This window comes from Oncorhynchus gorbuscha, linkage group LG16, assembly GCF_021184085.1.
Source record: "Oncorhynchus gorbuscha isolate QuinsamMale2020 ecotype Even-year linkage group LG16, OgorEven_v1.0, whole genome shotgun sequence".
In the NCBI taxonomy this organism is placed as follows: Eukaryota; Metazoa; Chordata; class Actinopteri; order Salmoniformes; family Salmonidae; genus Oncorhynchus; species Oncorhynchus gorbuscha.
The window spans coordinates 57,341,904-57,366,889 of record NC_060188.1 but is presented as its reverse complement, the minus strand read 5'-3'; the positions used below and the strand labels follow the sequence as shown (position 1 = coordinate 57,366,889).

Here is a 24,986-nt window from a genome sequence, read left to right as displayed (position 1 = left end):
TCCTTTGTTCAGTACTTTTGTTTGATTGTGTCATTTTGTTTTTACATGCATGTTCGATGTGACCCTTTTTCCCACAACTTCTGCAGTCTAAGTCTCTGCACCAACACTCCTCTGCTTGGTGACCTGGTTTCCCACAGCGATAGCATGGCTTCCCACCTCCTGCCTTGTTTTTTAACTCCGTAGACACCTTATGCACTTTGGTCGATGCACTTACCTGTTGTGCGTCTTTATTTGCCATTTCAATTGACGTACTCACTTCCATTGCTCTCTGCAAATGTTAAATTACTCTCAGTCAAAAGGCGTTTCTGAATTGCCAGTTTTGTTGTATAGCACACTGTATTACTTATACAACTAATGTAAGGACAGGACATGAGACCGGAGTAGAAATTAACGTGGGCATTGTTTAATCCATTTCACAGGGAGAACATTCCAAGCATTTCAACGTAGGTAAGCAAGGGGGGTTTACAGGTACCCTAATGGGACAACACTAGAATATCAATACACAACACTTCCGGGTTAGAGTCCCGCTCCTTCGCAGACCAACCACTGTTCAAGACCATTTCCCGTGTTTACAATGCTCTTATGTCAGGACGAACACTGCCTGGGCTAGATAAACCCCGACTTAGATGGGAGAAAGATCTGGGTATTGATCTTGATGAGGATCTACGGAGTGACCTATGCAGGGATGGGGTTACATCCACATTGGACTCCAGATACAGACTGATCCAGTTTAATTTCCTCCATCAGCTCTATGTCACCCCATCTAGACTGCACAAGTTCAACCCAGATATCTCCTCCCTATGTTTTAGATGTGGCTCAGATGAAGGAACATTCCTCCATTCCACTTGGCAGTGTTCAAAACTACACGGTTTCTGGCAGGGGGTATGCGATACCATATCTTCAATTCACGGGGTTGCATTCCCTTTAGACCCGGAGTCTGTCTACTGGGTAACTTTACTAACACCAATCTTGGGCAAAGCCATACTATAAAGCTAACAGAAATTTTGCTAGCGATTGCCAAGAAATGTATTGCCAAGAAATGGAAATTGGATTTCTCCCTGCCAGTTGCACTGTGGCTATCGGAAGTTAATAGTTGTATCCCTTTGGAGAAGATCACTTACTGCTTGAGGAATAAGTTAAAGACATTTTACAGAATTTGGCAACCTTTTATTGACTATATGGAGAATCTCCCCCCACATCTCATTGATTGAATCTATATATAATCCTCACATAATGTTTCACACGTAACATATAATATGTAGCCTACGGCAGGTGATCCAATGTCTCGTTATTTTTTCTTTTTTTTTTCTTATTGTATGTTTGTTTATATAATTATAATTATTTGTTCTTTTTGTTACGCTCGTCTGTTACTGTCACTTTGTCCTATCGTTGTCTAATATATTTTCACTTTTGTTTTGAATGTTCTTAATTGTAAAATGCAAAAATAAAATAAAATAAAAATATTTTTAAAAGAGTCCCGCTCCTTGAGAGGCAGTTCTACCCTTTAGCTCAGTGCAGATGTTGCCTGTAATTCATGGCTTCTGGTTGGGGTATGTACGTACAGTCATTGACGTCATCGATGCACTTATTGATGAGGCCGGTAACTGATGTGGTGCCATCGGAAGAATCCCAGGAACATATTCCAGTCTGTGCAAGCAAAACAGTCCTGTAGTTTAGCATCTGCTTCATCTGAGCACTTTTTTATTGACCGAGTCACCAATGCTTCCTGCTTTAATTTTTGCTTGTAAGCAGGAATCAGGAGGTTAAAATTATGGTCAGATTTGCCAAATGTACGCATCTCTGTGTGTGGAGTAAAGTTGTTCTAAAGGTTTTTTTTCCCCCTCTGGATGGACATTTAACATGCTGGTAGAAATAAGGTCAAACTGATTTAAGTTTCCCTCCATTAATGTCCCCGGCCACTAGGAGTGCCGCCTCTGGATGAGCGTTTTCCTCTTTGCTTATGGCATCGGTCTGTGGTGATGTGTAGACAGGTACCTAAAATACAGATGAAAACTCTCTAGGTAGATAGTGTGGTCTGCAGCTTATCATGAGATACTCTAGCTCAGGCGAGCAAAACCTTGAGACTTCCTTAGATATCGGGCACCAGCTGTTGTTTACAAATATACATAGACCGCAACCCCTTGTCTTACCAGATGATGCTTTTCTATCCTGCCGATAGTGAAACCCCGCCAGCTGTATGTTATGATGTCGTTCAGCCACGACTGTGAAACATAAGATATTACAGTTCTTAATGTCCCGTTGGTAGGATATACGTGCTTTTAGTTTGTCCCATTTATTTTCCAGCTATTGTACGTTGGCTAACAGTACGGATGGCGAGGCAGATTAACCACTCGTCGATAAATCCTCACATGCCACCCCGATCTCCTTCTGCGAAATCTACATATTTTTTCCTACAAATGACGGGGATGAGGACCTGTTCAGGTGTCTGGAGTAAATCCCTCTCGTCTGACTCATTAAACAAAAATTATTTGTCCAATTCAAGGTGGGTAATCGCTGTTCTGATGTCCAGAAGCTCTTTTCGGTCATAAGAGACGGTAGCAGCAACATTATGTACAAAATAAGTTTCAATCAAAGCGAAAAAACAAACAAAATAGCATGGTTGGTTAAGAGCCAATAAAACGGTAGCCATCCTCTCTGGCGCCAGTACAACTTTATTAGTCCATGTTACGGGGAACAAAGGGAATTTGTTTTTCTGAAGGGGTTGGTCACAGATCTGCCAGTTCAGATCAAATCACACGTTTTGTTGCCTGACTCAGGACTCAAACCAGTGACCTTTCAATTACTGGACTAATTCTCTATCTTCCACCTTCTAACACTTCTAGCATGGGCTTCCTAGGCAAAGTTCCCTTTACACTATCCCATGTGCGTAGCAAACATTAGTCTGTCTCATGATCTGTTAATGAGGTAGACCTGCGTGCAACTTTAAAATCAGTGTCACCCTCAGCTCAACCTCTTGGTCTAATGGTCAAGACACTGGTTTTTCCCATGGGAGGCCCAGGTACAGATCCTACCCATGAAATGTGCACACCTCTCCCAAAGCACAATTCCACTGTTTCCACCAATGTAGTGTTTTTTTGCAAACAGCAATGGTGTAATGCCCCTTTTAGTCTCAAACCCGGGTTTCCCTGCCCGTAGGCAAACATATATATTTTAGTGAATTCAGGCAGTCGCCCCAAAACAGGTTTTGGACCTGGGTCCATCAACTGTCAAGCCAACACCTTAAGTGCTACGCCAAGATGTCCAAACCTCTCGATGTTGTCGCTCGGTGTTGGATTAAAGTTGCTATAGAAGGTGAGTCAGCTGAGACCTTCCTTGGGGAGAGCATGCCCCCCACACTTCTTTATAGCAAGTCTCTCACGTGTACACGCATCTTTGATGGCTTCACAGGCACTATCCCACTTCTCATACCAATGTAACAAATTTGGGGGTAGCTCCAACTGGGACTCGAACCCCGGTCCAGCGACGAGCAAGCCAAACCTATCCATTACACCAAGAGATCAGCAGGTGGTAAGTGTTGGGTTAAGCTTGCTACAATATATACATATATAGGGCAATGTGTGATCTGGGTGAGGCAGCATTGCCACTCGTGCTCCCAACACAGCCAAACACAATCTTTACCTTTTTAACCTTAACTAACCTAAAGTCAAATACATTTAGACAAACCACCATGTGAGCAGCAAGTTTAGGGTTAATGGAGTGAAGTGGGTAATGGGTAGGACCACCAGTATGAACTATATCAAATCAAATCAAATTTATTTATATAGCCCTTCGTACATCAGCTGATATCTCAAAGTGCTGTACAGAAACCCAGCCTAAAACCCCAAACAGCAAACAATGCAGGTGTAAAAGCACGGTGGCTAGGAAAAACTCCCTAGAAAGGCCAAAACCTAGGAAGAAACCTAGAGAGGAACCGGGCTATGTGGGGTGGCCAGTCCTCTTCTGGCTGTGCCGGGTAGAGATTATAACAGAACATGACCAAGATGTTCAAATGTTCATAAATGACCAGCATGGTCAAATAATAATAAGGCAGAACAGTTGAAACTGGAGCAGCAGCACAGTCAGGTGGACTGGGGACAGCAAGGAGCCATCATGTCAGGTAGTCCTGGGGCACGGTCCTAGGGCGCAGGTCCTCCGAGAGAGAGAAAGAAAGAGAGAATTAGAGAGAGCATATGTGGGGTGGCCAGTCCTCTTCTGGCTGTGCCGGGTGGAGATTATAACAGAACGTGGCCAAGATGTTCAAATGTTCATAAATGACCAGCATGGTTGAATAATAGTAAGGCAGAACAGTTGAAACTGGAGCAGGAGCATGGCCAGGTGGACTGGGGACAGCAAGGAGTCCTCATGTCAGGTAGTCCTGGGACATGGTCCTAGGGCCCAGGCCAGTTGAAACTGGAGCAGCAGCATGGCCAGGTGGCTATGAATGCATTACAAACATGGATGGATGCTCCTCATCAACACCATCTTTTCTGTGAAACTAGATATCAGCAATCAATCAACAAGACTAATGAAATGGGGAAAAGGAAGACATTAGAACTGCTAAAGGTAATATATTATATTCTGAAACCAATTTCTTACTGGTAGATTTTGTACATGATCTGTCAATCCTGAGAGAGACGCTCTCTCTCCTCCCCTTCTCCCCATCTCTCTTTTGCATGTGCTGGTGCTAAGTTTTCCCTAGATACAGATCTAGGATCAACTTCCCCTCCCCAAACCTAACAAGGACCATTCGCGGAGGGAATTCAAACCTGATCCAAAGCCAGGGTCTATTTGGGGAACTTGTCCCCTCCCCCACAACACGACACGTGGATGCGGCTTCCTCAGTTCACCATGCACATAATGAAAACAGCAGTGTATTTCAGCTGTAAGTATTTTGCAGTTACTAGCGATATTAATTTAAATTAATTTACCTAGCTTCGTTATTACTCAACAATAACTCGGCCAATGTAGCTGTATATCGGGCTACATTTCGTAGATGCATGGAAAAGTATTAGCTATGTTGTAGCATTATGTTAGCTTGCTAGCAGCTAGCTAGCGAGCCATTTTTCCTGGCTATACTGAGGTTAATTAGCCAGCTGGCTACTAAAGGTTGCTGGAGTAGACATTAATACATTTCGGAATGGATTATTATTGCATTGCTTATCTTTGCTATGATGTCTTAGATGTTCTCAAATGGAAGAATGTTGTGTTGTGCATAATGTTAAATAACTCCATAGGAGTAATGCTAAACTAGCTACTGGTAGCTAGCTACATTGTAATGCGGCAGGGTAGCCTAGTGGTTAGAGGACTAGTAACCAGAAGGTTGTAAGTTCAAATCCCCGAGCTGACGAGGTACAAATCTGTCGTTCTGCCCCTGAACAGGCAGTTAACCCAGTTAACCCAAGAATTTGTTCTTAACTGACTTGCCAAGTTAAATAAAGGTTAAAAAAATAAAATAAATAGCAAATGTGGTCCTAGCTCGGTTGCTTTCCTGTGGCATGCCGAGTTATTTGCGCAAGTCACAATGTGAGACATTTTGTTTAGAGGTGATTGTATTTTGAAATGGCAGCTAGGGAAAGGCATTTGGAATATTTCACTATTCAATATGGATATCCGGATGGTCTCAAAACATGGATCAATCCACTAATGGGAGGGAAATGTAGTCTCAAAATGAGCTGTTATTGGCAGAGAGATTTCAAACTCTTTGTAATTGGTCTATTAACTTAGACCACCTGGTGATGTCACCAAGCAAGCCAAAACTCCACCAATACAAAACCTGCTGATTTAGAATGTCTTATGTAGATTGTATTTTCAATCAGCAACTATCAGGAAGTTACACTGATAACATTTTTTCATAGTTTCATCAGCTGTTGTACAAATATGATACAAAACACCAGCTGAGTGACACCGGCTGCATCAGTGAGTATGAACCTGACAGCGGAAGCTCGAGTGACAGGTGTTCAGAACTCACTCAGCCTGGTAATTCTGTCACAGTAGACACCGGCTGCTTTCGTAAGCAAGGGAACATCCGCAGTCTACCGTCAAACTTACCAGGCTGAGCAAAAATGTAATGTCGTTGCTTGCTAATATGGGGATGTGTTGGTACTCTTATGTATGTTCCATCCTTTTGTGTTTTTCAGGCAAGCCTGGGAAAGAACTGAGAAAACGTACTAAAGAGTCAAGACAGACACCAGAAAGAGGCCCAAGAAGACTTGGACGCAGGAACAGAGGACAGCGAGGGATGTTCAGAACTCACTCAGTCCGGTAAGTTGGTGAGGGTACACTTCGAGACTGCTTACCTGACATGGAGGAAGTCTTTTCTTTTTATCTCCTCTCCTATACCTTCCCTATGCCCCCCCTCCCCTATTGTGTTGGACCGTCATGTGGTTTAATCTTTTCTTTGTTTGCGATTAGGTTTGGAGAATGACTTCTCAACCCAAGACTGAGAGCAGCTGTGAGAAAGCATCAGTTTGGAAGCATTTGGGAAAATGTAAAGTGCTAAAGAAGGTTCCTGGCAAAGAGGATTGCCTGTTATGGGTCAGAGCCAGCTCTCACAAACAGAACATGGAAAGACATGAAAACCTGGTGCACAACAAAATGCAAACAAAAAAAGGCTCTCCGCAGCCGGTAAAAGGCTAGCATGCCACGAAGATGAAGTTCACACAGGTGAATGGAAGAGTTGTAAAATACAAAAAGCTTTTTAGACATAGCTCCAAAATGCAGGTGCTAGTTGAGCTCGTGAGCTAGTTCTGTTTTGTGGTGGAAAACTTAGTGTGTCGAGCATAATACGTCAACCCTGTTACCAATAGATAAACAGGCTAGACATTTTTTAGCAATTTCATTTTTTGTCTGAAACGTCCAATTCAAAAGCTTCCATTCCCCTTGTCACAAGGAATTTATGCATGATTTAATACGAAACCCTGCCTCCTGAGTGGCGCAATGGTCTTAGGCACTGCATCGCATTTGCTAGCTGTGCCGCTATAGATCCTGGTTCGAGTCCAGGAGACCCATGGGTTGGCGCACAATTGTCCCAGTGTCGTCCTGGTTAGGTTTGTCTGGCAGGGATGTCCTTGTCCCATTGCGCTCTAGCAACTCCTGTGGCGGGCCGGGCGCATGCATGCTGACACTGTCGCCAGACAAAGGCTAGCATGCCACGAAGATGAAGTTCACACAGGTGAATGGTGTACGGTGTTTCCTCCGACACATTGGTGTGGCTGGCTTCCGGGTTAAGCGGGAATTGTGTCAGGAAGCAGTGCAGCTTGGCAGGGTCGTGTTTCGGAGGACGCATGGCTCTCTACCTTCGCCTCTCCCGAGTCCGTATGGAGTGTGCAGCAATGAGACAAGACTGTAACTACTAATTTGATACCATGAAAATTGGGGAGATAAAGGGGTTAAAAGAAAAAAATTAACAGAAAAATATAATGTTATGGTCAGCCTTTAATTAATACGCACTTATTGTAGTCATTTTTTAAATTTAATCTCTTGAGATGGTAAAACATTTTCTATTTTTGTTTTTATTCATTTGAATATGGTCTTTATTTTATTTATTTATTTCACCTTTATTTAACCAGGTAGGCAAGTTGAGAGCAAGTTCTCATTTACAATTGTGACCTGGCCAAGATAAATCAAAGCAGTTTGACACGTACAACGACACAGAGTTACACATGGAGTAAAACAAACATACAGTCAATAATACAGTATAAACAAGTCTATATACGATGTGAGCAAATGAGGTGAGATAAGGGAGGTAAAGGCAAAAAAAGGCCATGGTGGCAAAGTAAATACGATATAGCAAGTAAAACACTGGAATGGTAGATTTGCAGTGGAAGAATGTGCAAAGTAGAAATACAAATAATGGGGTGCAAATGAGCAAAATAAATAAAATAAATACAGTAGGGAAAGAGGTAGTTGTTTGGGCTAAATTATAGGTGGGCTATGTACAGGTGTAGTAATCTGTGAGCTGCTCTGACAGTTGGTGCTTAAAGCTAGTGAGGGAGATATGCGTTTCCAGTTTCAGAGATTTGTTTAGTTCGTTCCAGTCATTGGCAGCAGAGAACTGGAAGGAGAGGTGGCCAAAGAAAGAATTGGTTTTGGGGGTGACTAGAGAGATTTTCCTGCTGGAGCGCGTGCTTCAGGTGGGTGATGCTATGGTGACCAGCGAGCTGAGATAAGGGGGGACTTTACCTAGCAGGGTCTTGTAGATGACATGGAGCCAGTGGGTTTGGCGACGAGTATGAAGCGAGGGCCAATCAACGAGAAGAGCGTACAGGTCGCAATGGTGGGTAGTATATGGGGCTTTGGTGACAAAACGGATGGCACTGTGATAAGACTGCATCCAATTTGTTGAGTAGGGTATTGGAGGCTATTTTGTAAATGACATCGCCGAAGTCGAGGATTGGTAGGATGGTCAGTTTTACAAGGGTATGTTTGGCAGCATGAGTGAAGGATGCTTTGTTGCGAAATAGGAAGCCAATTCTAGATTTAAATTTGGATTGGAGATGTTTGATGTGGGTCTGGAAGGAGAGTTTACATTCTAACCAGACACCTAGGTATTTGTTGTTGTCCCCGTATTCTAAGTCAGAGCCGTCCAGAGTAGTGATGTTGGACAGGCGGGCAGGTGCAGGCAGCAATCGGTTGAAGGGCATGCATTTAGTTTTACTTGTATTTAAGAGCAATTGTAGGCCACGGAAGGAGAGTTGTAATGGCATTGAAGCTTGCCTGGAGGGTTGTTACAGTGTCCAAAGAAGGACACTTCAGACCTTCCTCCAGGTTGAGTTCTATTGAGGCCAGGTTCTCTTTGATCCTCCTCAGACTCTCCTCGTTGGTGTTGGTCCACTGTGTCTTCTTGTCCAGCTGCTGCCTGCAGGGCCGGACAGTGGGGACCACCTCCATCTGGCGTGACACCTTCTTCAGGTCACTCACAGAGGCAGAGAGGAGGATGTTGGGCTTGGCCACAATAATCTCAACAGATATAGGGTGTTGTGACACACACACACACAAATTCAAGAGATGCCTACCAGTCGATGGTCCTTCAGTGGTCCTTGTGGTTCCTTTGGAGGCTCTGGACTGTCCTCAGTAGAGGTGTGATTGCCATCATCAAGCTGTGTGTCAAGAGAGCTAGCTGGTCATAGTCCATTCTCCACATTCAGTGAAAGATGGAAAAGTCATCAGAACTGGAGGATGAGATCACGTCATGATATTTTCTCTCTATCAGCCGATTCACCCTTCCAGACTGAGGAGACAGAGAAAGGAATGTACTCATGGCAGCCATAGAATACACTGGCATTGACCCTCAAGGAAATGTAGAATATGTAGGAAATCTAACATGGTTGTACAAGTAGTGAGTAATACATGGGTAACTGAAAATGCAATAAATGCAACTCTCATAACGTTGTTACAGGTCACCTTTGGCCTTTGGTGCACAGCCTTCCCAACCTGTATACAGGGTACCACATACACTCAGAGCTCTGGAAATAATTAACAAATGTTTCTGTAATCAGCATCTCTACATGTATGGCAGAAATTCCATTCCAGTGTCTGTTGATTTCCAACACAGGCACACTTCATTCTACTGAATGGGGTACTGATTAGGTGATCACCTGAACCAAATCTTATTTAACGAGGAAAAGTATAAAAACCACTGCTGTGGTCATCACTATCCTCTTGTAATAGCACAAGCTGGATGTTTAAATCAGTGCTAGTAGTACCTCAAAAGTAATTGGAATCCAAAAATAACTATTAACCATGCCAGAAGACTTGAAAAGGAACATTTTGAGTGAGGAAAAGAAGGGCTTTACTGGCAGAGGGATACAGGATGCTTCCATCCTTAAAATTTCAAAGACAGCAGTTCATTTGGGGTGGCAGGTAGCCTAGTGGTTAGAGCGTTGGACTAGTAACCAAAAGGTTTCAAGATCGAATCCCAGAGTTGACAAGGTAAAAATCTGTCATTCTGCCCCTGAACAAGGCAGTTAACCTACAAAAAGAATGGCAAATGCAGCTGAGGTGAAGTGCACAGCGAGGATGGTTTGAAATATGCTCCTAGGGGCAGGGCTGAAGTTGTGCAAAGCTAGAAAAAAGCCCTTCATCAATGAGAAGCAAAGAAGTGCCAAGCTGAGGTTTTCAAAAGACCATAGTAGAGGACTGGAGTAAGGTCATCTTCTCCGAGGAGTCCAATTTTCAGCTTTGCCCAACACCTCGTCGTCTAATGGTTAGACGGAGACCTGGAAAGGCCTACAAAACAGTGTCTCGCACCCACTGTGAAATTTGTTTGTGAAGGACGCATGAATCAAGCCACGTACAAGGTTGTCCTGGAAGAAAACTTGCTTCCTTCTGCTCTGACAATGTTCACCAACTCTGAGGATTGTTTTTTCCAGTAGGACAATGTTCCATGCGACACAGTCAAGTCAATCAAGGTGTGGATGGAGGACCACCAGATCAAGACCTTGTCATGGCTAGCCCAGTCTCCAGACTTGAACCCCATTGAACTTCTGGAATGTGATCAAGAGGAAGATGGATGGTCACAAGCCATCAAACAAAGCCAAGCTGCTTGAATTTTTGAGCCAGGATGGCATAAAGTCACCCAACACCAACGTAAAAGACTGGTGGCCAAGACACATGAAAGCTGTGATTGAAAATCAGGGTTATTCCACCAAAGAATGATTTCAGCTCTCTTCCTAAGTTAAAATATTAGTATTATTAGAGGTCTGACAACACCGCATCTGTTTATGTTATTTTGATCAGTTGTAATTTTCTGCAAATAAAAGCTCTAAATGACAATATTTTAATTTGGAATTTGGGAGAAATGTCAGTAGTTTATAGAATAAAACAAAAATGTTTAATTTTACCCAAACACATACCTATAAATAGTAAACCCAGAGAAACTGATCATTTTGCAGTGGTCTCTTAAGTTAATGTTATCCAAATTTGTGTATATACACACTCACACATATATATTATATATACATACAATATTGATGGAAATGTTTCCCCCAGAAAGCAATGGATCGTAATAATGAGAGAATCAAAAGAGCTTTAACACGCAGCCCTTATGTGGTAAATATACAATACATGTCTGTTTTGTCCTGTTTTTGTTATATTATCACCTTTTAAATTGAGTGATGTGTTGACGGATGAATCCAATGAGGGTAAAAACCCCTGATTCTGTGATGTGGCCAACCGACAAGGTGTACAGAAGAACAAAACCTGTAAGTCATTTCAAAAAATCAGTAACACATGCATATTAGTTATACATTCTGCAATGAGAAAAGCAGTGTTTAATTCGTTCTTTACTGTTTATAGCCAATCATTGTGAGCTGTGAGCAGGACCAGACATCTAGGGGCGGATGGAGCATCAATCCAGAGCTTCTCAGCCAGGTCATCTCTGCTGTTCCCATAGAGACACAGCAGATAGATCAATCTGTTGATTCATATGGCCATTTTGGTTGGCTTGGTTTAATTGACAATCATCCATTCAAGATGCTAAAGAATCAAATACTATGGAAGGTCCTTGAGGGTCAATGCCAGTGTATTCTATGGCTGCCATGAGTACATGCCTTTCTGTCTCCTCAGTCTGGATGGGTGACTCGGCTGATAGAGAAAATATGATGAGGTGAACTCGTCCTCCTATTCTGATGACTTTTCCATCTACTCCTTCACTGACTGTGAATCTGAGGTAAAAGAGTTGTACCCTACCGTCCATGTCTTTGTTGAGTGACACCACTGTGAGAAGGATGGTCTCTGAAAGGTTGACTGATACACAGTGTGATGATGAGGATCATGTAAGGAGGACACCACCGCTGAAAGTTAAGGATGAGGAGGATAGAAAAGGTGACAAAGCTTGAAGTGAGTTATATGGTAGAAGACGACGATCTGTCTCTCCACTCCTACGACGAGTCAGACTTCCTGGTTAGTTCTGCATGTTGCATGGGGGATTGGAAATTATACAGACAATTATATTGATAGATCTCAAAATGTATCTGCAATATTAAAGCAGATCTACCCCCTCTCCCCCACAAATGTGTGTGTGTGTGTGTCACATCTTAATGGTTTGACCCTATGTCTAGAGATTATTGTGGCCAAGGCCAACCTCCTCCTCCCTGCCTCTGTGAGTTCACTGAATAAGGTGTCGCCAGATTGAGGTGGTCCCCACTGCCCTGCGGACAGCAGCTGGACAAGAAGACACAGTGGACCAACACCAATGTGGATGATCAAAGAGAACCTGACCTCAATAGAACTCAATCTGGAAGAAGGTGTAAAGATGCACAATGATGGTCAGGACATCAATCAAGAGGCCGAAGAAGAATGAGGGATGCTGTAGAGGATGGATTGCAAAGTGGATGGGGAGGAGGAAGGAGAGACTGAGGGACAAAGACATGGCTAGGGACGTCAAGAGGATGGGCGAGCAGGTGAGGGCACTGATCCAAGTGATGAAGAGAAACTGCAGTGAAAGTGATCTTAAGGCAGTAGACCTGAACAGTTGGCTGAATGACTTGGAGGTTGAAAGTGGCATTCAAGAAATGCACAGGAGAGATGGCTGAAATTATAGACAGCTGGGACAGAAATGCAGACCAGTATCGTCGAGAACAGGCGCCTCAAGTCTGAAAAAAATAACCATGTCCAGAGCTTTGTAAGTTACTCCTACTTATTGAGTGTAGTCATGTATCTGCAATGTGTTTAGTTATAAAGTATATCTCCAGATTGTTTTTAACATAGCACTTTCTTGATATTTGACTTGTTTCTGGTCCTACAGAGCCCAGGGAATGTCTCTGGTCCTGTGTCTGGCAAGACTGGCCTCTCTCCTCTTGTGACCTGAGCACCCCGGACCCTGGCTGAAGCTCTACGGGCACTGCCCTCTGCTGTGGCCCCTCCCTCCCCAGAGAATGTCCCGAGGCTTCTGACTCCTCTCAGCCCAGTCATTATTACTCCGTCCGCTACAGAGAACTTCCCATACCGCCGCCGCCCTCGGCTGGCCCCCATAACCAACCTGAGTGTAACCGCCCCCACAGGTGAGTGGAAATACAAGAAGGGTATATTTCCCGTAAGTCCTTCTCTAGTATAGTATAGCTCTAGGTATAGTAGCTCAAGAGAAGAGAAGTGAACTCATAAGCCTACATTACTTCATCTCCTTGTCCAAAATATTCAGGAAGGGAAGGTCAATAAGAAAAAGAAGGGCAAGGCCAAAACAGTAGTGAAGCAAAAGAAGGCCGGTAAGATGCAACAGATGGGAAATGTTGGAGGAAGTAAGGAGGAGGACAAGAAAGAGGAAAAGAAGAGTGAGGAAGAGGTGAGGAAATAGAGGGAGAAGTGGAACATAACCAGGGAATACTAGACTAGAAAATTATAGAAATATAATGAGGTAGCAGAGAAAGAGCAGCTATCTGAGGTGCCTTAATACTACTATTAACTGGTTAGCAATGTAATTAGAGCAGTAAAAATAATGTTTTGTCATACCCGTGGTATACAGTCTGTTGTAAACACACACACAGATTTTGAGTATTGGTTACTCCTACAACACACACAAATGTAATTTCAGAGACAGGAACTATGATTAGCAAATACTTATAGTGGTCTCGTTCTTATATTTTGTGACATGCATCATTCTTAAAAAAAAAAAAGATATTGGTCCCCATACTGCCTAGCCAGGTGGCTTATGATAATGAGTTGGATTTACATAGTACTTAGAAGCACTTTCACATTCTTAGGCTTGGAAATATAGCCAGGAGAAGCAGGGTCAACACCTCTACTCATGTCATAAGTGCCATGACATCTTTAGTAACCACAGAGAGATAAGACCTCTGTCTCCACAGTCTCATCCAAAGGACAGCACCAACCTTAGGGCAGTGTCACTGGTATTGGGGTCTTAGGTCTCATTTGGACAAAGGGAAGAGAAGATGCCCTTTACTGGTCTCCTTGCAATATCTGGTCTCCCACACAGAGATGGAAACCTACACCTGTTTAGACCCTGGAGGATATGGCTTCAGATGAAAGACAGCAGAGAGATGCAGAACGTAAAAGCTTCAAACACATTGATATGCAAATTCAGGACCATTGTACTCTGAAGTGGAGCATGCATCTGGTCTGAAGCATGTCAAAAGAATAGAAATGAACTGGGACTGTAGGAATACATCACATGTAAACTAAATTAGCATGTATCTAATTTAGATACACTCATCTGTACTTTTTTGTTTGAAATGTGACTTTTCAATAAAGTTTTTTAAATTCCAATTATTTGTGTCAGACAGATTTGTCTTAATGAATTACATCAGATTTTCTTAAACTTTTTACAGCAAGGGAATATTATTGTACTGACATTACCTAAATGTTACCAGTGGGGGGTGTTTAATCTGCTGTTCTGGACTATATCCCACGGTAGGTGGTGGTAGAGCACCAATAAATAGTTGGATTTTTCACCAGAAACCCAAGAAGGCAGGCAGAGACTTTTGTTACCATGTAACGAGGAGATACTTGTGAAAAGTACTAGTTCCAAAATTTGCTACTGTATACATAGCGTGCGTGTGTGTATGTTGCTGGTATCTGTACTGTGGTGGTATCTACTGTACTGATGGCGCAAAAGCCATGACATGGAGACCAAGTGGAGTGGTAATGCGCATGCAAGCAGTTGCTCCCAATGCCACTTCGGTACACTGCAGCATCCACCGAGAGGCTCTTGCTGCCAAAGGAATGCCTGACAGCTTGAAAGACATTTTGGACACTACTGGGCAAATGGTTTACTTTGTTAAAGCAAGACCCCTTAACTCTTGTGTATTATCTGCACTATGCAATGATATGGGCAGCGACCATGATACGTTTGTACAACAAACAGAAGTGAGCTGGTTATCAAGGGGCAAAGTATTGACACATTCTTTTAGAATTGAGAGACGAGCTTAAAGTTTTCTTTACTGACCATAATTTTCACTTGTCTGACCGCTTGCATGATGATGAGTTTCTCACACGACTGGCCTATCTAGGTGATGTTTTTTCTCTCGTGAATGATCTGAATCTAAGATTACAGGGACACTCCGTAACAATTTTGAGGGTGCGGGACAAAATTGAGGCTATGACTAAGAAGTTGGAGCCCTTCTCTGTCTGCATTACAAGGACAACACACAGGTATTTCCATCATTGTATGATTTTTTTGCGTGCAAATGAACTCCAGCTTACGGACAATGTCAAATGTGATATACCGAAGCACCTGAGTTAGTTGGGTGAGCAATTAAGCAGGTACTTTCCCGAAACGAATGACACAAACAACTGGATTCATTATCCCTTTCATGTCCTGCCTCCACTTACTGATATCTGAACAAGAGAAATTGCAACAACCTGTTCTGCGAAAATTTAATCAGAAGCCATTGCCAGATTTCTGGAATGGGCTGCGCTCAGAGTATCCTGCCTTGGCAAATCGCGTGTTAAGACACTGATGCACTTTGCAACCATGTACCTATGTGAGAGTGGATTCTCATCCCTCACTAGCATGAAAACTAAATACAGGCACAGACTGTGTGTGGAAAATGACTTAAGACTGAGACTCTCTCCAATACAACCCAACATTGCAGAGATATGTGCATCCTTTCAAGCACACCCTTCTCATTAACCTGTGGTGAATTATTCACAATTTTCGATGAACAAATAAAGTTTTATATGTAAGATAGCTAAATAAAGAGCAAAATTATTGATAATGAATATATTCTTATTTGTGCCCTGGTCCTATAAGAGCTCATTGTCACTTTCCACGAGCCGAGTTGTGACAAACTCACTCTCGTTCTTATGTTTAATAAATGTATCGTATAGTGTGTGTGTGGCAGGCTTACAGTGATGGCAAATAACAACATTTGAGAGTGCGCTGACCCTGATGCTAGAGGGGGTACGTAGCTGGAGGTTGAATATTTGAAGGGGTACGGGACTATAAAAAGTTTGGGAACCACTGCCCTAGATGTTAACCTATTTCATTTGGGTGAGGGGTTATTATGGGTAAAAAATGATTCTCTATTTTGGAATAAACCGATAGATTTTTTAATAAAATAAAGAGTACAGACAGACCTTTGTTGTTTCCCATCAGATTAGAAAAATTGGAGATAATATACATTAAATGTTACACATTGTTTTTGTAGACCCACTCCAATTTGCATACCGCCCAAACAGATCCACAGGTGATGCAATCTCTATTGCACTCCACACTGCCCTTTCCCACCTGTACAACACGCTGATCCTCAACACTGGAGCCCCTCAGGGGTGTGTGCTCAGTCCCCTCCTGTACTCCCTGTTCACCCACGACTGCTTGTCCATGCAAGACTCCAACACCACCATTAAGATTGCAGACTATGCAACAGCGGTAGGCCAAATCACCGACAACGACGAGACAGCCTATAGGGAGGCTTCAGAGACCTGGACGGGTGGTGCCACAATATCAACCTATCCCTCAACGTAACCAAAACTAAGGAGATAATTGTGGACTACAGGAAAAGGAGGATCAAGCTCGCCCCCATTCTCATCAATGGGGCTGTAGTGGAGGTTCTACAGCTGCAACATCGAGAACTGACTGGTTGCATCACTGCCTGGTACGGCAACTGCTCGGCCTCCAACCGCAAGCCACTACAGAGGGTTGTGCGTACGGCCCAGTACATCACTGGGGTTAAGCTGCCTGCCATCCAGGATCTCTACACCAGGCGGTGTCAGAGGAAGACCCTAAAAATGGTTAGAGACCCCAGCCACTCCAGTCATAGACTGTTCTCTCTACTACCACATGGCAAGCGGTACCTGAGTGCCATGTCTTGGACCAAAAGGCTTCTCAACAGTTTTTCCCCCAAACCATAAGACTCCCGAACAGCTAATCAAATGGGTACCCCGACTATTTGCATTGTGTACCCCCCCACCGCTCTTTTATGCTGCTGCTATTTGTTTATCATATATGCATAGTGTACATACTATCTCCCCTAACCGCTCTTTTATGCTGCTGCTACTCTCTGTTTATCATATATGCATAGTCACTTTAACCATACCTTCATGTACATACTACCTCAATCAGCCCGACTAACCGGTGCCTGTATATAGCCTTGCTACTGTTATTTTTCACTGTCTTTTTACTGTTGTTTTTTTCTTTACTAATCTACTGTTCACCTAATACCTTTTTTTTAACTTAAAAATTGCATTGTTGGTTAGAGTCTGTAAGTGCGCATTTCACTGGGTCTACACCTGTTGTATTCCACGTATGTGACAAATACACTTTGATATGATTTGTAAGTGAAAGTAGGCAAGTCGTGGTAAACTGTAAAAATGGTGTTCTTTTTAACTTTTTCTCTTGCATTACTGATATTGAATAACGTGTTCCATCATGACCTGTTACATGACTCTTACCACTTGATCCAGTTGTTTATGCAAAATAGCTATTTGTATATAAACAGTATAACTTGTTGTACACATGCATTTGTAAAGAAATAATAATCATTGATTTGCTATACTTAGTCTTGGTTGTAATTTATGGCTTCTCTTTACTGTGCACAACGACCAATTTATTATTTATATATTTTTGGTACTTTTTTATTTATTTTTTATCCCCAATTTTCATGATATTCAATTGGTAGTTGCAGTGTTGTCCCATCACTGCAACTCCCCTATGGACTCGGGAGAAGCGAAGGTCAAGAGCCATGCATCCTCCGAAACAGGACCCTGCTAAGCTGCACTGCTTCTTGACACACTGCTCGCTTAACCCAGAAGCCGCACCAATGTGTTGGAGGAAACACCGTCCAGCTGGTGACCAAAGTCAGCGGGGCCATCTGTGCGCCGTCTCATGAGACTCCTGGTCACGGCCGGCTGTAACACAGCCTGAGATCGAACCCAGGTCTGTAGTGACACCTCAAGTACTGCGATGCAGTGCCTTAGACCGCTGCGCCACTTGGGAGGCCCAACTACCTTATTTTCTAAAGATGACATCATAATCTGCCCTTGTAGCCCACACTCTTGATAACATCAACCACTGCTCCCTGCTCCAGAATTTACAATAATGTTGAATGATGCATTGCCCAACAAACTGCATGTAATGGATCTAATTTACTGGCTAGTAGATGCTATTTCATTTCATTGCTGTAAGTAGTTAAAGAAAGATTGCCTGATTTATAAAGGTTGTATAAATCAAGAGTGCCAAGAGCTATGTCTACCGTATGTGTAGAACAATACAAAGTACAAGCCAAAAGGAGTGGTCTTACATTCAACTGACATTCAAAAACTTCTTGCATTGATTTGACCCTGAACATTCAGAGTTTGATTGACTCTTCAAACCAAAATCATCAGTGAAGAAACCGTGTACCTTTTAAGCACTACCTCAAACCCCATGTCCAAGTATATTACATTTCAACGTATAACAAATGTGAGAGAGCTGTCATTCAATGAGTTTTCTATGTTATCAATCTGTCAATGAAGACACCGGTGCCCCTGGGTGAACCATCACAGACTCGGGCATGTTTGCTGTGAAACTCTGGGGGGCACTGACAGACAGACTGGAGAGAATGTTGAGAATGTAGATGTTGAGCCACTGGAGCCCAGTGACTGCTGGTTTGAGAGGCAGATGTCTGCCAATGACTGTGTCCATGGCCTTGACTGTGGCTGCAGCTGTGTTCATGTTCGTGACGTTACCCAAAGCTTTGCTTGAGGGCATATCCATGTTTGTGAACATAATAACCTGAGAACTCAACAGGGCTCCCCTGTGTATAGTAGGAGTGGGCCCAGGCTTCAAATGTCTTTGGTGTGGTCTCGGTGGCCTGTAGGTTGGAGGAAACTGGAGCGTAGGCTTGGACTGGGTAGGAATGATTCTGGAACCAATGAGAATATGGAGAGCTAATCTAACTAAAAAGTGATTCTCTATCTAATCATGGGGGACCACTAGGTGCCTATTGTACAGTATTCAATTACAGCTGAGGATCATCTATTGAAACTGCTCATTATACTGTAGTACATCATGTACTCTGGCTTGCACCCAGCAATCATGTTAATTTAATGATCTCTCGTCTTGGAGGATAAATTTAGCGTCTAGTGCTTTCTCAGTACTCAGGGTGGGTGGACCGTCTTCCTTCTCTATTGATGTAGGGTCATACAGGACATCAATGTTCAGGGGCACAACATTCATTGGGACAGGGAGACATACCCCCATGAGGACGCGGTTGGGTTGGCTGTTTGGACTATTTATCTGACCGGATGGGGAAAAAAAACACTTCTAAAACCAAAGTTGTCCCTCAGCAGCCTGAAAGGCATCTTCTTATCCAGGACTGATGCTCTAGCATCAGACATGTCTAGAAGTGGGTGCCAGCCCCTTCCTGATGTTTCACCAGAGCAAGATAAGGAGAATGTGTGACACAGTGATGGTAGATTTTCCTAACCAAACATCCTGTTATGTTCAGCATGAGGACTCAACACACATTTCAAGCATATTTGTCACGTTCTGACCTTAGTTCCTTTGTTTTTGTCTTCATTTTAGTATGGTCAGGGCATGAGTTGGGGTGGGTAGACTGTTTGTTTTTCTATGTTGGTTTTTGAGTTTGGACTGGTATAGTTCTCAATCAGAGGCAGGTGTCATTTGTTGTCTCTGATTGAGAATCATACTTAGGTAGCCTTTTTCCACCTGTTTTTCGTGGGTGTTTATTTTCTGTTTTGTGTGTCATCACTAGACAAGACTGTTTTGTTTCTTCGTTCTTCCTAGTTGTTATTTTGTTTAGGGTTCAGTTTTGATTATATTAAATATCATGAACACTTACCACGCTGCACCTTGGTCCTCACCTTCTTCCACCGACGACGGCCGTTATAATATTATTTATTTTTATTTAAACTTTATTTAACTAGGCAAGTCAGTTAAGAACAAATTCTTATTTACAATGACGGCCTACCCTGGCCAAACCCGGACAGAGCTGGGCCAATTGTGCACGGCCCTTTGGGATTCCCAATAACGGCCAGATGTGATACAGCCTGGATTCGAACCAGGGACTGTAGACTGAGATGCAGTGCCTTAGACCACAGCGCCGCACATAAACATATTACCACTTAACTACACTATTAGGCCCACTTAAAGCTGTGACATACTGCAGTGTATCACAGTTATTTTCAACCACAATAAGGTTGGAGTAAGGATAGAGATCCCCCCTGCTATGATGGGGTTGCAGAGGAAGAGAGTGTGGGACCAAAAGTGTTACTATGACTAGAAACAGCCAGGCCAGGGCTAACATGGGTGATTATGAGAAAGCCCTTAACCATAAGTGAGTACACTGTGGCCATACCCACAAGGGAGGGGGATACAGGAACTAACCCCTCCACTTGATTCTGGGCAGATGCACCAAACAGTACCAGCCCCACGATTGTGTACAACACCCCTGTGTTGATAGAGAGCAGCTGAAACATGAGGAGGAACCAAACAGTGCCCACACTCTTCTCAATCCCACCACAGAGGAGCACCAGAACCCCAATGCTGAGGAGTATCTGGGTCTCTGTCTGGTGGTGGAAGGAGTATGTAATGAGCTTGTGTACGCAAAGGAAGAGGAGGGGATTAAACGGATATTATCGGGTTGACAGACATCAGCGGCATTGATGTGTTGTGCTCTAGCTTGCTGCTGTAGCCTACTGGCACCATCTGTTACGTCATTAACGTTAGCTACACGTTGTAGCACGCTAGATAACGTTACAACAGTCCCATTCAAAGTAGCTAGCTACCGAGCATGCTACTTGAGTCACTCAACCCATCCTTGCTAACGTACCATGCCCATTGAAATTGTAGTTCCAAGGCTTTAGACATCCTCTGATAAACCGAAATATGTAGTGACAGTAAACAAAACTGATGATACTATAACGACAGCAACAATGTCACTTGTTAGCCTGAACTCAGGAGTAAAACTCTTGAACCTCTGAACCACATCTTTCTAAACTATTCGGGTGATCATGTTGATGCTCAGTACATACTTGTCAAACTACTAGAGGATAATCAAGCACATTACAAAATGTCAGTTACGACACTTTTCCTACAATATTGCACAATAGGAATGGTTTCTTCCTATTGATATCATGTTGGCCTATCTATGTAAAACGTCCAACCAACCATCGATACAACCATTACTCAGTCAGTAAGATATAATAAGCACATCACGTTCGTTATTGAGCTACAACCAGTCCGGTTCCAAACAAGCGTTTTTATTGTGACGTAATAAGCGCAGTCATAAAGCTGTGACCCAAAATGACGTAACCATGCATTAATTCACTACATAAACGGTGTTCAGATTTGATTTAATCTGTACAATAGTTTTCTTCACTCAGGTTGTTGAAGGTAATCTTTGTCCTTTTGGTGCACCTCCTTCCCAACATATATATACATATATAGGGAATAGGGTGCCATTGGGGATGCCATCTTTGTGTGTGTGTCTGTCTGTGTGTCAGGATGTGTTTTGAGTCAATTAATTGCTGGAAATTTTTCCCCCAGAAAGAAAGATGGATCGTAATGATGAGAGAATCAAAAGAGCTTTAAGACGCCGTCCTTATGTGGTAAATATCAAATATTTCTTTGTTTTGTCCTGTTTTTGTTATATTATCACATTTTAAATTGAGTGTTGTGTTGACAGTTGAAACCAGTGAGGGTGAACACCCCTGATTCCGTGTTGTGGCCAACCGGCAAGGTGCACAGAAGGCCAAAGCCTGTAAGTCATATCTGACCTGAAACAAAAACACACACACATTAGTTATGCATTCTGCATGTACAAACTGCAGTTCTCAGAATTAAAGCAAATGCAGATATCCCGATCTAACTTCATTGAATGCTGTCTTGACAGTCTAATTCAGTGCAGACCCCTCAGATCCACAAAAGGCCTGTAAGTCACATTCAAATTCAACCACATAACAGTCCTTATATTATTTATTGATACACAATTCAAGGCCAAAATGAGCAAAGCAGTGTTGAATTAATTTTTTACTGTTAACAGCCAATCATTGTGAGCTATGGGCAGGACCAGACATCTGGGGATGGATGGAGCATCACTCCAGAGCCTCTCAGCCAGGTCATCTCTGCTGTTCCCATAGAGACACAACAGTTAGATCAATCTGTTGATTCATATGGCCATTTTGGTTGGCTTGGTTGAATTGACAATTATCCATTTGAGATGCTAAAGAATCCTGTACTATGGAAGGTCTTTTGCCCCACCCCTAATGTTATGGGAGTTGCATTTATTGCATTTTCAGTTACCCATGTATTACTCACTACTTGTACAACCATGTTGGATTGCCTACATATTCTACATTTCCTTGAGGGTCAATGCCAGTGTATTCTATGGCTGCCATGAGTACATGCCTTTCTCTGTCTCCTCAGTCTGGAAGGGTGACTCGGCTGATAGAGATAAATTATCATGACGTGATCTCATCCTCCAGTTCTGATGACTTTTCCATCTACTCCTTCACTGACTGTGAATCTGAGGTAAAAGAGTTGTACCCTACCGTCCATGTCTTTGTTGAGTGACATCACTGGGAGGAGGATGGTCTCTGACATGTTGATTCTGATACAAAGTGTGATGATGAGGATCATGAAAGGAGGACCCCAAAGCTGAAAGTTGAGAATGGAAAGGTGACAAAGCTTGATGTGAGGGATATGGACGAGGATGATCTGTCTCTCCACTCCTTCGATGAGTCAGACTTCCTGGTATGTTCTGCATATTAAATATTGTTTATATATTTACATTTACATTTAAGTCATTTAGCAGACGCTCTTATCCTTATATATACATGGGGGATTGAAAATGGTGCAGACAATTACTTATTGAGGGTAGTCATGTATCTGCAATGTGTATAGAGTAGTTATAAAGTATTTCTACAGATTGTGTTGAACATAGCACTTTCCTGATATGTTACTTTACTTTCTGGTCCTACAGAGCCCAGGGAAGGTCTCAGGTCCTGTATCTGTCAAGAATGGCCTCTCTCCTCTTGTGAGCACAGCACACCGGAACCTGGCTGAAGCCCTACGGGCCCTGCCCTCTGCTGTAGGCTCTCCCTACCCAGTAAATGTTCCAAGGCCTCGGACTCCTCTCAACCCTGTCATTATCACTCCGCCCCGAACAGAGAACTTCCCATACCGCCACAGCCCTCGCCTGGCTCCCATCACCAACCTGAGCGAGACCGGCAGGAAGCTGCTCCAGGAAATGGCTGGAGTGGCCCCACAGGTGAGAGGAAATACGTAAGTCCTTCTATAGTATAGCATAAGTCCTTCTCTAGTATAGTATAGCTCTAGGTATAGTAGCTCAAGAGAAGAGAAAAATTAATTAATTTATTTATCTGCTTGTCCAAAATATTCAGGAAGGGAAGGTAAATAAGAAAAAGAAGGGCAAGGCCAAAAAAGAATTGAAGCAAGAGAAGGCCAGTAAGATGCAACAGATGGGAAATGTTGGAGAAAGTAAGGAGGAGGACAAGAAAGAGGAAAAGAAGAGTCTGAGGAAAAGGTGAGGAAATAGAGGAGGTAGAAGTGGAACATAACCAGGGAATACTAGACTAGAGAATTATAGAAATAGAATGAGGTAGCAGAGAAAGAGCAGTTATCTGATGTGTAAGTGCAAACTTGAGCAATAAGGCACGAGGAGGTGTGATATATGGCCCATATATCACGGCTAAGGGCTGTTCTTAAGCACGACGCAACACTGAGTGCCTGGATACAGCACTTAGCCGTGGTATATTGGCCATATACCAGCTATCTGATGTGTAAGTGCAAACTTAAGCAATAAGGCAGAGGAGTAAAAATAAATGTTTTGTCATATCACGTGCTAACGGTCTGTTATAAACTGGGTGGACGCAACACTGAGTGCCTGATTACTGCACAGCCGTGGTATATTGGCCATATACCAGCTATCTGATTTATTTTACTGCTCAAACTTAACCAGTTCAATAATAGCAATGTTAAAGGGGGTTTGTGATATATGGCCAATATATCACGGCTAAGGGCTGTTCCAGGCACTCTGCAACACGGATTGTGCCTGGAACAGTCCTTAGCCGTGGTATATTGGCCATATACCACACCCCCTCGTGCCTTATTGCTAAAATATACCACGGCTTTCAGCCAATCAGCATTCATGGATCGAACCACCCAGTTTATAAAACTATTTATTCTCCTGTGGTTTTTGATTGACAGGTTTCTTGAGTGGCTGCTGTCCAAACTGAGATGTTCAAAGAAATAATGGCCAACTATTACTTCTACCACACACACACAGATTTGAGTATTGGTTATTCCTACAACACACACAAATGTAATTTCAGAGACAGGAACTATGATTAGCAAAATACATATATTGGTCTCATTCTTATATGTTGAGACATGCAGCATTATTTAAAAAAATATATATATTGATCCCCATACAGCCTATGATAATGAATTGGATTTACATGCTTAGGCTTGGAAATATAGCCAGGAAAGAGAACTCATGCCATAAGTGGACATCACCAACCTCAGGGCAATGTCACTGACATCACCAATTGGGGTCTTAGGTCTCCTTTGGCCAAAGTGAAGAGTTGAGGGCCCCTTACTGGTCTCCTTGCAATATCGGGTCTCCCACACAGAGATGGAAATCTACACCTGTTTAGACCTTGGAGGATATGGCTTCAGATGAAAGACAGCAGAGAGATGCAGAACGTAAAAGCTTCAAACACTGTGATATGCAAATGTAGGACCATTGTACACTGAAGTGAAGCATGCATCTGGTCTGAAGCATGTCAAAAGAGTAGAAATGAACTGGGACTGGAGGAATACATTACATTTAAACTAAATTAGCATGTATCTGATTTAGCTACACTCATCTGTACTTGAATGGTGCTGTTTGAAACGTGCATTTCCAATAAAGATTTCTAAATTGCAGTTATTTGTGTCAGACAGATTTTTGTCTTAATTAATTACATCAGGGGTTCTTAAACTTTTACATCAAGGGAATATTATTATACTGATATTATCTTACCTGTTATCAGTGGGGGGATTTATTCTGTTGCTCTGGACTGTATCC

At 42.8% G+C, this 24,986-nt stretch overlaps 2 protein-coding genes across 6 annotated transcripts in view; both read left to right on the top strand.

Annotated features, from left to right (window-relative positions):
- The window catches only part of LOC124000614, a 66,604-nt gene that overhangs the window by 5,240 nt on the left and 36,378 nt on the right, over positions 1-24,986 (top strand). The gene's annotated exons all lie outside the window — the stretch shown is intronic.
- Positions 1-24,986, top strand: part of LOC124000610 — a 119,422-nt gene that overhangs the window by 80,649 nt on the left and 13,787 nt on the right. The window contains exons 2-14 of one of the 5 annotated variants that reach the window (XM_046307120.1): positions 4,500-4,563; positions 4,690-4,882; positions 6,138-6,261; positions 6,412-6,534; positions 12,746-13,001; positions 21,443-21,504; positions 21,582-21,656; positions 21,789-21,827; positions 21,939-22,013; positions 22,322-22,426; positions 22,517-22,648; positions 22,878-23,165; positions 23,299-23,441. In XM_046307120.1, the coding sequence (XP_046163076.1) occupies positions 21,451-21,504; positions 21,582-21,656; positions 21,789-21,827; positions 21,939-22,013; positions 22,322-22,426; positions 22,517-22,648; positions 22,878-23,165; positions 23,299-23,441 (911 nt within the window). In that variant the 5' untranslated portion in view covers positions 4,500-4,563; positions 4,690-4,882; positions 6,138-6,261; ... (1 more) ...; positions 12,746-13,001; positions 21,443-21,450. Of the gene's footprint in view, positions 1-4,499; positions 4,564-4,689; positions 4,883-6,137; positions 6,262-6,411; positions 6,535-6,603; positions 6,664-8,638; positions 12,623-12,745; positions 13,002-21,442; positions 21,505-21,581; positions 21,657-21,788; positions 21,828-21,938; positions 22,014-22,076; positions 22,427-22,516; positions 22,649-22,877; positions 23,166-23,298; positions 23,442-24,986 lie in introns of those variants that run through there. The other 4 variants (XM_046307122.1, XM_046307123.1, XM_046307121.1 and 1 more) reach the window with 4 other exon arrangements.